The 13023-nt window shown below is 42.5% G+C and overlaps 1 protein-coding gene across 4 annotated transcripts in view; it reads right to left on the bottom strand.

Moving 5' to 3' along the window:
* Positions 1 to 272: 272 nt before the first annotated feature.
* The window catches only part of CDHR2 (cadherin related family member 2), a 90944-nt gene continuing 78193 nt past the window's right edge, over positions 273 to 13023 (bottom strand). For 3 of the 4 annotated variants that reach the window (XM_075600778.1, XM_075600780.1, XM_075600779.1), the window contains 13 exons: positions 12761 to 12832; positions 11796 to 11845; positions 11298 to 11449; positions 11066 to 11168; positions 9671 to 9759; positions 8627 to 8707; positions 6875 to 6952; positions 6467 to 6527; positions 5676 to 5803; positions 5224 to 5337; positions 4340 to 4423; positions 3826 to 3886; positions 366 to 2328 (listed from right to left, as the gene is read on the bottom strand). In XM_075600778.1, coding sequence (XP_075456893.1) covers positions 2158 to 2328; positions 3826 to 3886; positions 4340 to 4423; positions 5224 to 5337; positions 5676 to 5803; positions 6467 to 6527; positions 6875 to 6952; positions 8627 to 8707; positions 9671 to 9759; positions 11066 to 11168; positions 11298 to 11449; positions 11796 to 11845; positions 12761 to 12832 — 1244 coding nt within the window. In that variant the 3' untranslated portion in view covers positions 366 to 2157. Of the gene's footprint in view, positions 2329 to 3825; positions 3887 to 4339; positions 4424 to 5223; positions 5338 to 5675; positions 5804 to 6466; positions 6528 to 6874; positions 6953 to 8626; positions 8708 to 9670; positions 9760 to 11065; positions 11169 to 11297; positions 11450 to 11795; positions 11846 to 12760; positions 12833 to 13023 lie in introns of all 4 variants that reach the window. The other variant, XM_075600777.1, reaches the window with a different exon arrangement.

The raw sequence follows: 13023 nt of genomic DNA, 5'->3' as shown, positions 1-13023 counted from the left end.
CTGCACCTCCATATATCTCAACTTTGATCTCTCCTTGCATCTTATGCTCAACGCAAGGATGTCTCATAACCGCCTCTACAGCCCTCTCACACCTTAAACCTTTCTCATTAATCTCTCCCTACATATAGAATGATCTTCCAGTGAATATTCGTCAAGCACATTCACTTTCGACATTCAAAGCCCAGCTGAAAATTCACTTGTTAAATTATCTACGCCTGTACTACTGACTCCAGATGCACTTGACCTCCTTGACTGCACTTTTAATAATGCTTTTTTTTTTTACGTTGTGCCTTTTTTTGTGGAAAGTGCTGCGCACACTGTTGGCACTATATAAATACAATTATACATGCATACAGAGAAATGTGAATCCATTCGAAGCAAAAATTGGCTTTCAGGATTTATTTATCGTGCGATCATTTTCGGGGTCTTACGCCCTCAACATAAAGACAGAATTGTGCTAGTTTTATCTTTATTTAGTCAGTAATTGTAGAAATACTTTTTTTGTCAAATATAAATATGGCACACAGCAAATACATTCACAAGGTAGAGTATCAGTTATAACAAATTAGGCATCATTTTAATTAAAAGTTGTTAGCACATAAGTTTAGGGTGACCATATTTGTCCCGTCCAAAACTGGGCCAAATATCGCACATGCGTAATCGGCAGCTGCCGTCTGCGCATGTGCGAATGACAAGTGTCGACCGCGCATACACAAAGAGCTTTTGCCAGCTGTGCATGCGCGATTGGCATTTGCCGGTTGCTTACGCACATGCGCGATCGGAGCTTGCCGATTGCGCATGCGCAGTAGCAGCTAGCAAGCTCCGATCGCGCATGCGCACAAGCAGATAGCAAGCTCCAATCGCGCATGCACATAAGCAGATAGCAAGCTCCGATCGCGCATGTGCACAAGCAGATAGCAAGCTCCGATCGCGCATGTGCACAAGCAGATAGCAAGCTCCGATCGCGCATGCGCACAAGCATATAGCAAGCTCCGACCGCGCATGTGCGCAAGCAGCTAGCAAGCTCCAATTGCGCACATGCAGCTAGCAAGCTCCGATCGCGCATGCGCACAAGCAGCTAGCAAGCTCCGATCGCGGGTGCTCACAAGCAGCTTGCAAGCTCTGATCGCGCATACGCACAAGCAGCTAGCAAGCTCCGATCGCGCACAAGCAGCTAGCAAGCTCCGATTGCGCATGCGCACAAGCAGCTAGCAAGCTCTGATCGCGCATACGCACAAGCAGCTAGCAAGCTCCGATTGCGTGTGCACACAAGCAGCTAGCAAGCTCCGATCGCGCATGCAGCTAGCAATCTCCGATCGCACATTTGCATGAGTGGCCAGCAATCTCCGATCACGCATGTGCACAACCAGCTAGCAATCTCTAATTGCGCGCATGCAGCTAGCAAGCTCCGATCGCGCACGCACACAAGAAGCTAGCACGGTCCGATTGCGGTTGCGCACAAGCAGCTAGCAAAGCTATGATCGCGCACACAAGCAGCTACCAAGCACCAATAGCGCATGCGCACAAGCAGCTAGCAAGCTCCGATCGTGCATGAGCACAAGCAGCTATAAGCTCCAATCTCGCATGCACACAAGTGGCCGGCAAGTGTCAATCGCGCATGTGCACAAGCAGCTAGCAAATTCCAATTGCACACAAGCAGCTAACAAGCTCCGATTACGCACAAGCAGCTAGCAAGCTCCCATCTCGCATGCACACAAGTGGCCGGCAAGTGCCGATCGCGCATGCACGCCCAGCAGCATAAAAAACCGGGACAGTACCCCCAAAAGTCAGGACAGAGGCCTAAAAGGGGGACTGCCTCGGCCAAACCGGGACATCTGGTCACCCTACATAAGTTGCTATACTTTTTGTAAGCACTGAAGTGATAGCTAGAGAGAATTACTGTACTTAGTCACAATAGGTTAAAAGTGAAAACATAAATAAAATTATTCTGCACGACTATTAAGCCATTTCTATTTCATTGCAGTGCAAAACATTACGAAAACACCAATGTTTTGTAGAGACCTTTTCCCAGGCTCAACAATGTAGTGACATCACATAAAATGTTACACGTGTTCACATTAATGTATTGGTGCGATTTCATGCTAGGGTTTACTTGAAATCACTAAATCCAAGGTATTGTTGACATCTATGATGTTGTCACAGCTCTGTGGTGTCCAGGGCTTTATTGTTGTATGCCACCGGGCCCGGCATCTCTTGGGAAGTCTTCTGCCTCCGATTGTTCAGAGCAGCCGCTAAGGGTTCTTCCCTGTCACCGGTCTCCTTAGAGGATCCTGTGGGCATGTGTGCTTCTGTGCTCTCCTGGAAACCCTGTGGGAGTGGGAGAGAATTACATGATCCCAAAGTAAAAAACTCGGTCTATAGGCAAAGAGTAGCTGTGAGAAAAACAGAGAAAAGTAATGTCCTCCTTGCCCGGCTCCTAATGAGTTTACATCAAGAGTCTCATTAATTGGCTTCATCTCTATTACCTTGTCAGGGTGCTGGATTTGTGCAGTCTGGGCGTTGGAAATGCAATGCAATGAACTTTATTCATACAAACAGGAGCTTTAATAGGCACCGTTGATAAGTGCTCAGTCACCACATACAGTTCAATGTACATACTGTATAGTCTCTGATGTATTCACAAGTTGTACTGTTTGTATTATTTTCCCTAGCTGCCCCAATCTCAGCCCGTTAGGGAGGTACTGAGGCCTTAATCAGCATTAGTGACCTCATTTCCATTTCCTATATAGTGTATGTAGCACTCCATTCCATGGGTGCCCCTTCTGGGCCTTGTGGTATCTCCACTCATGTTGTCCTCAGTATCCCATGCTTGGGTACTGAATGCCACCTCATGGCATTCTGAATTAGAGTTAGCTATGGACCCTTCTGTTGGGCTGAGCCTGCTAAGCCTTCAGGTTACTACTTGGGGAACTCCATCTAGGCATAGGCTTCCTCCATGTGCAACAGGAGAGTAGGGATTAGCCATGTCTATGTGGGAAAGGAACTATCCCTAACTGCAAAACAAGAAAGGGGGGATCCCTTCCCTATTACCGGATCATATATACACTTATGTATTTACACTATACTCTGTGAGGCCCCTCCACAATGTCTGCTCTATGGACCTGAGTTTCAGAGCCTTCTCCCTCACTATATATACACCCTACTGTGATGTCACTTTCACCAGGCGGAAGTGGGTGGGGCTTACACTCTGCCAAGTCATCCCGTACCATCTGAGAGGGCATTACTCTCTGTGACCCCACACAGCTAACGCTCTAAGGCCATAGTTATACCAAGGGGTAGGTTACCGTAAGAAATTTCTGATTGATCAGCTACTGGAGAATGGACAGCGGATAACAAACTTAGTGACATGACATCTGTGGTTAGGTAGAAGTGATAAAGAGCAAGACAATAAAGACAGACACTGATGCCAAGGAACTGAAACAGTAGATGAGAGTAAAACACTTGCGATTTAAAATAGAGGATGGCCAGATCTCCATTTATCTGTTAAACAAGGTAACTGTTTTGGGTGTTACATGTTTACAGACGGCACACGTTCTCTCATGTACCGTATGGGATAATATAGGGCATCTTCACAATTTATCCCAAAAGATTAAATATTTGTGCAGACAATACCACGAATGCCCATTCTGGCCATTTCTTGAAGATGCTCAATGCAAATTGTGATTAGAGGCAGGTGACACTTGTCAGGAAGACATGTTCCACAAAGTGCAAAGAAATACACTGACTTATTGACAATTAATGATGACTGTGACCATTTCATCATCTTTAGTGGCTGCAAATGAGATTACTTGAATCATTCATTACCGGCAATATGGTAGAGGAACCCCCCATCCTGTCCATCATATTGTCATCAAGAGAGTTCACACTGCAAAACAAGTGGGACATTCAGTTTTATACAGTGTAGCATGCAGCCAAATACACAAGTACTGGTGTGTACACATGTATAAGCACTCGTGCATACAAACATATGTATACATTTATTCATACTATATAAATATACCAGATAACATAACTGATTATAACTCAGAATATTAGAATTTCCATATTATTCAATGGCTGTATTGATGTACAGTAGAATATCACGGCATAACTCACCAGAGAGTACAATGAAGCCCATTGTGTACATTGTTCACTCTTTATGTACAGCTCAACCCCCTTATAACGCTGTGCTTGGGGTCCAAAGAATCACATCGCGCTATAAGCGGATCGCGTTAGAAATAATGTAGAATTGTGTGCATTGTATTGCTGTATTACATGTATAGTAGTTGATTGATATTGTCATGTATTCACAGCGTTTGATAGTGGTTGTTGGACTCACCTGGAGGTGTCACTCGTGGAGCTGTTCTCTTCAAAGCCCAGATCTATGATGGGGTCCAAAGTGAGATTCAGCATGGGGTTGGCTCTGGAGAACACAGAACTAAGTAAAAACCCAGAAAGGCCAGAGATGGACTGTAGCCCAAACAAAACCTGCTTCACCACTGCCCACAGATGCAAGGCCAAACACAGGCCAGTACCCATAGATTATGGTGAGAAATTATTTTGGCTACAGCTGTGTGAAGTTGAGCTCAAAAGTATTCTGTGACAGTGGTGCTACCCAGCAGCTAGTTTAGCTCACACTTCTAGAGCTGTTAATTTGAACAGCAGAGGTTGTGTGTTCTGATCATGTTGGGCGTGACATCAGTACCCCCTTCACCATAACGTGCCTTCGGTACCCGCTTCATTATACAGTAAGGTGCCTTAGGTACCTGTTTCATTGTAAGGTGCCTTGTCAATATAGGTGTTACGGAAATCCTTGTGTGGAGTATGGGCCATTTAAATATACTTTGCATATTTCCTAGATATCTAAATGTGCTTCTTTTCGAGCACAGGTGTCTCTCCATGTGTTATTTGAGAGGGGGTATAGATATAGTCCATGGGACTCTAGTAAAATAGGTTTCTCTCTCAGCCTGCATAATAAGACTGTTCACAGACTGAACAACACATGAAACTGTAGTGCAATAACTGTCTTAAACCTGCAGAGATGGTGATCAGAAACAAAGCATTGTGATTGCAAACCAGAGCCTGATTTCAAGGTTGTGGAAATGCTACTGGTAAATGCAGCAACTTCACACTTTAGATAAGAGTTTTACTTTTTCCCATTGTATACAGTCAGTAACTACAACGTGGCCAGAAGTTTCCTTTCTTCATGTGTGAGATTCTCACCCATCTGAATTATACTTGTTGGTTCCAGGTATGGCACCCCCTCCTTGTGCAACCTCCACAGACAAAGTGTTTGCCATCTTCAAAGCTTTAACGGCCATTAGCTTCCTGTTGTGACTGTAACACAATATGGGTGAGACACATACTAAGCTAGCCACGCACCATACTCACATACTTGGCTACTATATGATGGATTGAAGCTATTACACGCAAGTCTAGTACATGACCAATTCACACACAAGACTAGGAAAGACAAGGAAAGTCAGGGATTAAGTCACCCCGTTTTCAGGCAACTCACAAAGGAAATCACACTAAGATTAGCAACACAAGCTATTTAAATACCAGGTGCGCCACATACCAGGTAAGTGATACAAGATGACATCACATACAAAAGGAACCACACATTCCATGGGTATCTTATTGGGCAAGCTAAGTATCAGGTGAGAACGATTTACCTCTTCCTCAAGCAGATCAAAGCTATGATCATAATCAAGAGGATGAGCAACACCGCACAAGCCAGACCTGCAATAACTCCATACAAGTTGTCATTCTTATTTGTGTCTCCAAGGCTGTCACTACCACCCTGCACATAAAGAAAAACAAAAGCTGATCCTTGCCGTCCCATGATGAAAAGCAAATCCCAAGACCACTATCGCTCCCCGATTCCCCTACCCCACAAGTAACTCTTCTGCCATCACAAGTAATCTCTCTCTCCATCTCCCTTCCCAATGTTTTTTGCCCCCTCCAAATCTCTCTTTCTGTCCATTCTCCTGCCCGCCTCTCTCTCCTCCGATATCTCCCCCTCTCTCTATCTTTTTAATGACCCCCCTCCAACATAATCAGTGCTCCGTTCTTTCTGTCCCCCATATTCGAAATGTTGGGAAATGTAGCTTACATTCCCTTGATGCATTCTTAACTATGTAGTAGCCTTATTTTCACCCTAGTTATAAATCCAAACCATTGATGAATGTGTTTGAACCTAGATGGGAGAGAAAACACAACTTCCTCTATATGCCTCACATTCCTTCTCCAATATTACCATACTGAATAGTTCCTATATCTCCTACCCATTCTCACTATTTCTGTCTCTCTCTCTCCTCTATTAAGTAAGATTCCAAATCATCTTATTTAATAGGGGAAATGTGTTTATGTTTTTTCAAGTGAATGGAAACGAATACAAAGCTAAATTCACCCTTCTGTATCCCATGTGAGAGGTTTGGATCAATAGTAGCTGTAAGATACTCACAATAATATATAGACTCAGCTGTAGAAGTTCAGATAATGCTTCCGTGTTGCTCTGAATAATCCTGTAACATCAACAAAAAACAAGTCACCTGGCACCATACTTACCAAAATAAGCAACATATAAGCAATGAGAGACAGAACCCCGCATCCACACAACAAAGCACTCAGAGAGATGTACTAATAACACACAGACACACAACAAACCATTCATATGGCCATACTAAGACACATACAGTACAAACAGCAACACACTCACAGAACTGTTATAACCCACATACATACAAGCCACACATAGAGCCGTACTAACACACTTACACACATTGGGTCACTCACAGAGTTGTACTAACACACAACAAGTAGCTCGTACAACCCCTTCCCATCTCCTTCAATGACTTGAGGCTGCACTCACCTGTTCAGTTCAAGTGGTGTTATTGCCGTCCCATTACTGTACACAAAGTATACATACATGATGCTTTGAGCTGTAGCACTGAGAGAGAAAGTTTGATAAGAGAGCACTGTATAATTACTATTCATTTGTAATATTAATATAGTCATCCATTGCACTATAAATATCTAGTTCACTAGGCTGAGAATGGTTTTATGATAAAGTCAACAGTGTCCAAAAAGCTTCAAATGAAATGATTGAGGCATGGCAACTTGCCAAAGGTTTACAAAGTAAGTGTCAGCAGCTGAGACTAGAATGGAACCAACAAGTCAATCAGTGTCGGTTTTGGGAGTTTTTAACTAAAATAGGTATTTTAAATGAACAGTACAATTTTTTTTTATCAGTGAGTCCCAAAGGAAGTCTATGAGATACTGATGCTAAAAATCAGTGAAACCCACTCACAATTAGGGAGATGGACAGAAAATCAGTGAAAGTGGATGGTCCTGGTGTTTATGCAATATATTATTCAAACTGATTATCATAAACTACACCAGGAAGACTTTATTGCAGTTTATAAAGGGTGGGTCAGGGGCCTCTTAATCCTAACCCTTCCTCCCTGGCGGAATGGGACCTTTGTCCCATGGTACAGTTAAAGATAGTGCATCGGAGCGGCGGCCGTGGGACTCCAAACGACTGGTGGCCGAAGTTCATTTTCGGAGCAACTAATTATACAGCGGTGACCTGCCCGGTGGCGAATTGTAGTGGCGGCGGACTGCTGGTGGTGCTTTGGTCACGGCCAATTGGCCACAGCCAAAATATCTTAGACCGCCTCCGTGGTGCATTATTGTAATGGTAAAATCCCCAAATGTTTTCAGCAGATATGGAAAACAAATAAAAATGCTCAGCCCTCTATTTCGATTTATTTTTTTTCAAAAATCTTCACAGCACATGTGTTAAGATCCGGAGTCATCCGAGCGGGATATCTCGCCCGATCTGGCAGGAACTGTAATTCAAGTCAGTTTTAATAAAAGTAATAATAACACCAGCATGGGAAAGGACAAGAAGATATCTCTTAACGAATGCAAAAAAATGAAATGGTGATCAGCAGGGACTGCTGTTTTAATAAATATGTCCCTTTATCCCTTCTGTGGATGACTATCAATTCCGTGTCTCCATTCAGAGGTGGAGATATCAGAACCTTGAGTGTGAAGCAGAACAAGTGCATGCTGATTTACTAGTGAAAACCCAAGGAGTTATGTATGGTTTAATTAATGTACCGTACATACAACTCCAAGTGCTGAATTGGGAAAACATGTTTAGGAAATTCCCCCTCTTAATAACCGTTTTTAAGCATTGCGACACTTTTTTTTTTTATAATGTTGAACTCCAAAGATATCAATTTCTCTGGGTTAGCACAACACGGGAGGCATTTTTCTTTGTAAGAAGTAAGGATTTTCATTTAGCGCAAATAATGTAATAATTAAAGTTTTTAAGGATAACAATGAAAATAAATAAACAGGGGGTTGGATAAATTGATTACATGATTTTGCCTTCTTTTAAAAAGATTTAGGGAGGATTGCACCTTATAAAAGGTTTAGGCTACTATACTTCTCGAGTGAAGGCGGACCTGCCGCGCATTACAAGGCAATGGTGTACCGGGTCCTCTGACACTTAATGGGTTAGGACATGAAAAGCTGCTTTTGGGCAGTCCCTGATTTTCCTACACAAGTATAAGCTTTTATCAGCCAACTCTTTGTGTCCTTCTAATTGACTCACCGGGGATTGATGTTTTTCGTGGAGTCAGCAGCTGTGATTCCAGCCACATACACGGTCGCTTTAGTTGCCAGGGTCAGAGACCTGTCATACAAAAAAACAACAAGAGTGCATCTCCTGGTTACAGAGGATATGAAAGTAAAGTGTCCTGCAGGCCTTGTGACCTACCCTGAGACACCTATAGGCAGTATTCCCCAGTGTGTGCTGCTCTGTGGTACTCTCCTATTCCTGAATGTGCTCTGTCATATTCTCTTTGTGTTCTGTGCTTAGAGTGTAAGCTCGTTGGGGCAGGGACTCCTTTACCTATTGTTGTATGTCTGCATCGCTTATTCCAATTATGTGTTATATAATATTATGTCACGTTTATTACTGCTGTGAAGCGTTATGTAACTGGCTGACGCTATATATAGTAAAAAAATGATATACACACACACACACACACACACACACACACACACACACACACACACACACACACACACACACACACACACACACACACACATACACACACACACACACACACATATATATCTATATCTATCTATATCTATCTATATCTATATCTATCTATCTATATCTATATCTGTCTATATCTATCTATATCTATATCCAGTGGTTGACAAATCACCAAAAAATCTACTCGCCACACAAAAAAATCTACTCGCCACCTAGTACCAAACGTGTGCTGCTTGGGCCAATATTTACTCGCCCGGGGGTTAAATCCACTCGCCCGGGGCGAGCAAATGTATAGGTTTGTCGAACACTGTCTATATCTATCTATCTATCTATATATCTATATATATACACATATACATATATACATACATTTGTGTGTGGTTGCATGATTCTCTCTGTGTGTGCTGCTATATGATACTCTCCTCATTTCCTCCGTGCTGCTCTGTGATACTCTCTGTGTGTGTGTGTATGTGTGCGTGCGTGCGTGTGCGCGCGCGCGTGTGTGTGTGTGTGTGTGTGTGCGTGTGTGTTACAGTGTAATATTTTCCCCCAGTTTTTGCTTGCTTCTTTCCCCTGTGCGTTCCTCACCTCTTGATCTCCTCTGATTGGTCACGCACCTTGTCTGCAGGGTTTAAGAAATACAGACTGACCCGATAAGACTGGTCTACAGCAAAAATCTACAGGTCAGGAAACAAGAGGAGAGCACAGGAAATGTCAGGGAAGAGAGGCTAGCATGCAGGGAGAGGTCAGGACAGAGATATGCCTTTAGAGGTCAGTGGCCAATCACCACTATGGTGACCAGAAAAAGCAGGAATCAAAGCTCAATATGGCAAGGGTTAGGGATTGAGGGTCAGTATCAAGGCAAGGGTTCAAGGTCAATATGGTAAAGACATTGATTGTTAGTCAGTTTGGTGAGTACTATACTACTGGATGGGACAACAGAGATCAGTATGATGAGGTCAGGAGCCACAGGTTAATACAGACTAAGAGGTTTTATGGAGAGCTCAGTAAAATGAGGTCAAGAAAGTATGGGAAGGTCAGACATGAATTTAAGGAGGCAATAGGTCAGAGACTAATATCTTATGTTAGGAGTCAGATGTCAGTATGCCCTGGAGACATTAACGCGCAATCCGTTGAATTGCGCCCGGCTTGTCGATAGCCACCATTACCTGTAATGGCAGATATCGCTGATTCTGGCACGATACAGCGGATCGCACTGTGATGGCTCTGGGGCCTGGAGAGTAATCATGTCTTACACTTACTGTACGTTAAGCCTTTGTTAAGAAAACAAAAGCATGTGATTTTGTTTAGGTTTGGTCTTGATAATACTTAATTAGCCGTGCTTATTTGAATACATTGAATGAGCAGTGTGCCGTGTTGTGCTGTCACTGCTAACCACATCATCACGGTAAAAAGTAGCAAGGCTAACTTCCGTCTTAACATGGTTACACTTCCCCATGTCTTCATTTGGGTATATGACAAAGTCAGCATACACCTCTTTTAGTTTGTAAAGTGAAAAGGCTCCAGCTCATTGCAATGAAGTAAAGGCAACATCAAGAAAAATGACAGTAATACCGTGTGTTACTTTAACAGATTGTGCTGCTTTCTATGGGGATTCCTCCTTTCTTTTACATACTGCAACTTTCCCAAGATATCTGCTCGTATTTTTTAGGTTATTTTAAGATTGTATAAAGTGGCTGCGGTTTGCTCCCACAGAAATGAATGATTTTGCTGTCTATTAATTCAATGTATATCATATGATTTCTATAAGAAAAAGGGTGAGCTGAACATGTGTAAAAATACTTTGATCTCCAGACTTTTTATCAAAACCTGTAAGGAAAGCACTGCACTCATATAAATATAAATAATGTAAGATGCTGTGCACTTTACCCTTCCATTGTATGCTAGTCTCTTTAGCATTGGTATAGTAAATATGGTAACTCATAAGTTTTCATGATTCGCCCTATATTTTGGGTGCCTTACATCCAGCACACGAGTGGAGCTGAGTGGAGGGGATCCTGCATCCGTTGCTTTCACGGTGACTTGATATTGACCTTTCAGAGATACATCCAGAGAGCTGGCGACCCTGCAAGGCAAACACAGTGTAAATATTTCAACCTAGTATCCTTGAATAACAGTCTATAATCCCCAAGAACGCACGGCCCAGTCCTTGCCATTTACCCTCTGACATTACTATGGGAAGTGGAGAACTGACCTAACACTACCCACGTAACCATCCTTCTCAGCAGCAGTGATGATGGTGAAGATGTTGGAGAGTGGTCGGACTTGTCCATCAGAGAAGACGAATTCCACCGAGATGATGGAGAAGATGAGCACCGCATTCACGCCAGTGTCTTTATCTTGGGCCTGGTGAAGGGAGAGAGGCATATATATATCAAACTGCGTTATTGGCCTACCATTCCATTTTCCACCCAACCCCTGTGAGAGAATTGTGGACATTGGCTGAAGTGCATTATGACAAGTAGTGGTGCTATGCTTGAATGCAGTCATGCGCAACCCTGATAAACAAAGGAGGATATTTACTTGGGCCCCCCAAAAAAATTATGATACAGGTCAGGACATGAAAGGCAAATGCTATTTTAAACGTGGTAACTCAGAAAGCTTTCAATAGTGTCACACTTTAAACACTGGGAAGGGAAAATTATATAAGGGTTACAGAAAGATAAAGAAACAGGGGATCAAAATCAGTTACCTTGACAAGGGCCACCTGGTAATCAATCGGAGCAATATCAGGCACAACCACTGTGTAGACAAAGCAACATCTGTAGCTCATGGAAACAAGCCCCTCACCAAAGCATGTTATACTGCACTACATCGTAGCCCCTCAAAGCCACCACACAGAGGGGGGCATATGTTAAAGTGACAGGAGAGCTGTAGTTGCAAAAATTAGCATTATTCATAATTTAAGATCACTATGTCCTTAAAGATGCAGTTCAGTCAATATCCTGCATGTGTGTTTTTTTTTAACAAATCAGTTCTGTAGTAAGAAAAAATACTTTTAGCATTTTCTCTTTTTAAAAAAACAACTTTGAAAGACCAATTTTCTTGTATTCTATTTTAACAACCATTTACTAAGGCACTGCCCCTTCATGTCATGTCACAAGCCCTGGAACACCCCTTTGTCAGCCCTGCCCTCCCTCTAGCACATGTCAGTGCAGGAGTGCTCATGAATATTCATGAGCTTCCACTGAGTGACAGAAGTAGAGGAAAAACATATCCCATATCTAAAGATTTTGCCCAATTTCGCCGATGAATACATGGAGAACGAATTGACTGGCAGCTATACAGTTCTTTAGGTAATTAGAGATTGCACACATGAAACTATTGAATTAAAAAAATAAATTTTTGTAAAAAAAGACTGAACTGCAGCTTTAAGTTGTCCATTGGTATTATTTTTAAACTCTTCCATCCCCCTGACATCCATCAGCCATGTGTTTTACGGTAGGTCTCTCCATAACATTATACAAAGTTATGAAAATTGTGTAGTCATAATGTTAGCAGGACTAACAATAAATGACCCCCAGGAAATAAACCCTTACAATCCCATCTCTTGATACCCATGTCAGTGAACATCACAACACTGAGCTCTGACCTCTTCATACCCAAACTACTAAGCATTTAATCCATACAGCATCACAAAGTAAAAAACTCATTTACCAAATGCTTCATCAATATCTGAGAACTCTGGAACATGATCATTAATATCTTCTATCACCACACGCAGGGAGACTAAACATAGAGACAGAAAGTCAGTTCGACATCTCCATAGAACCAAAAGACTTCACAAGTAAAATAATTTACCCCATACAAACAACATAAAAGAGGTGAGAGATTGTGTTGACTGGGATTAAAGGACAAATGAACAGTGGTAAAAGGACTGATGTAGATCATGGTTAAAAGCTAGATGAAAATAGGCCTGA

This window comes from Ascaphus truei, chromosome 5 (genome assembly GCF_040206685.1).
Source record: "Ascaphus truei isolate aAscTru1 chromosome 5, aAscTru1.hap1, whole genome shotgun sequence".
NCBI lineage: Eukaryota > Metazoa > Chordata > Amphibia > Anura > Ascaphidae > Ascaphus > Ascaphus truei.
The sequence above is the reverse complement of the archived record's forward strand: the minus strand, read 5'-3'. Positions and strand labels throughout refer to the sequence as shown.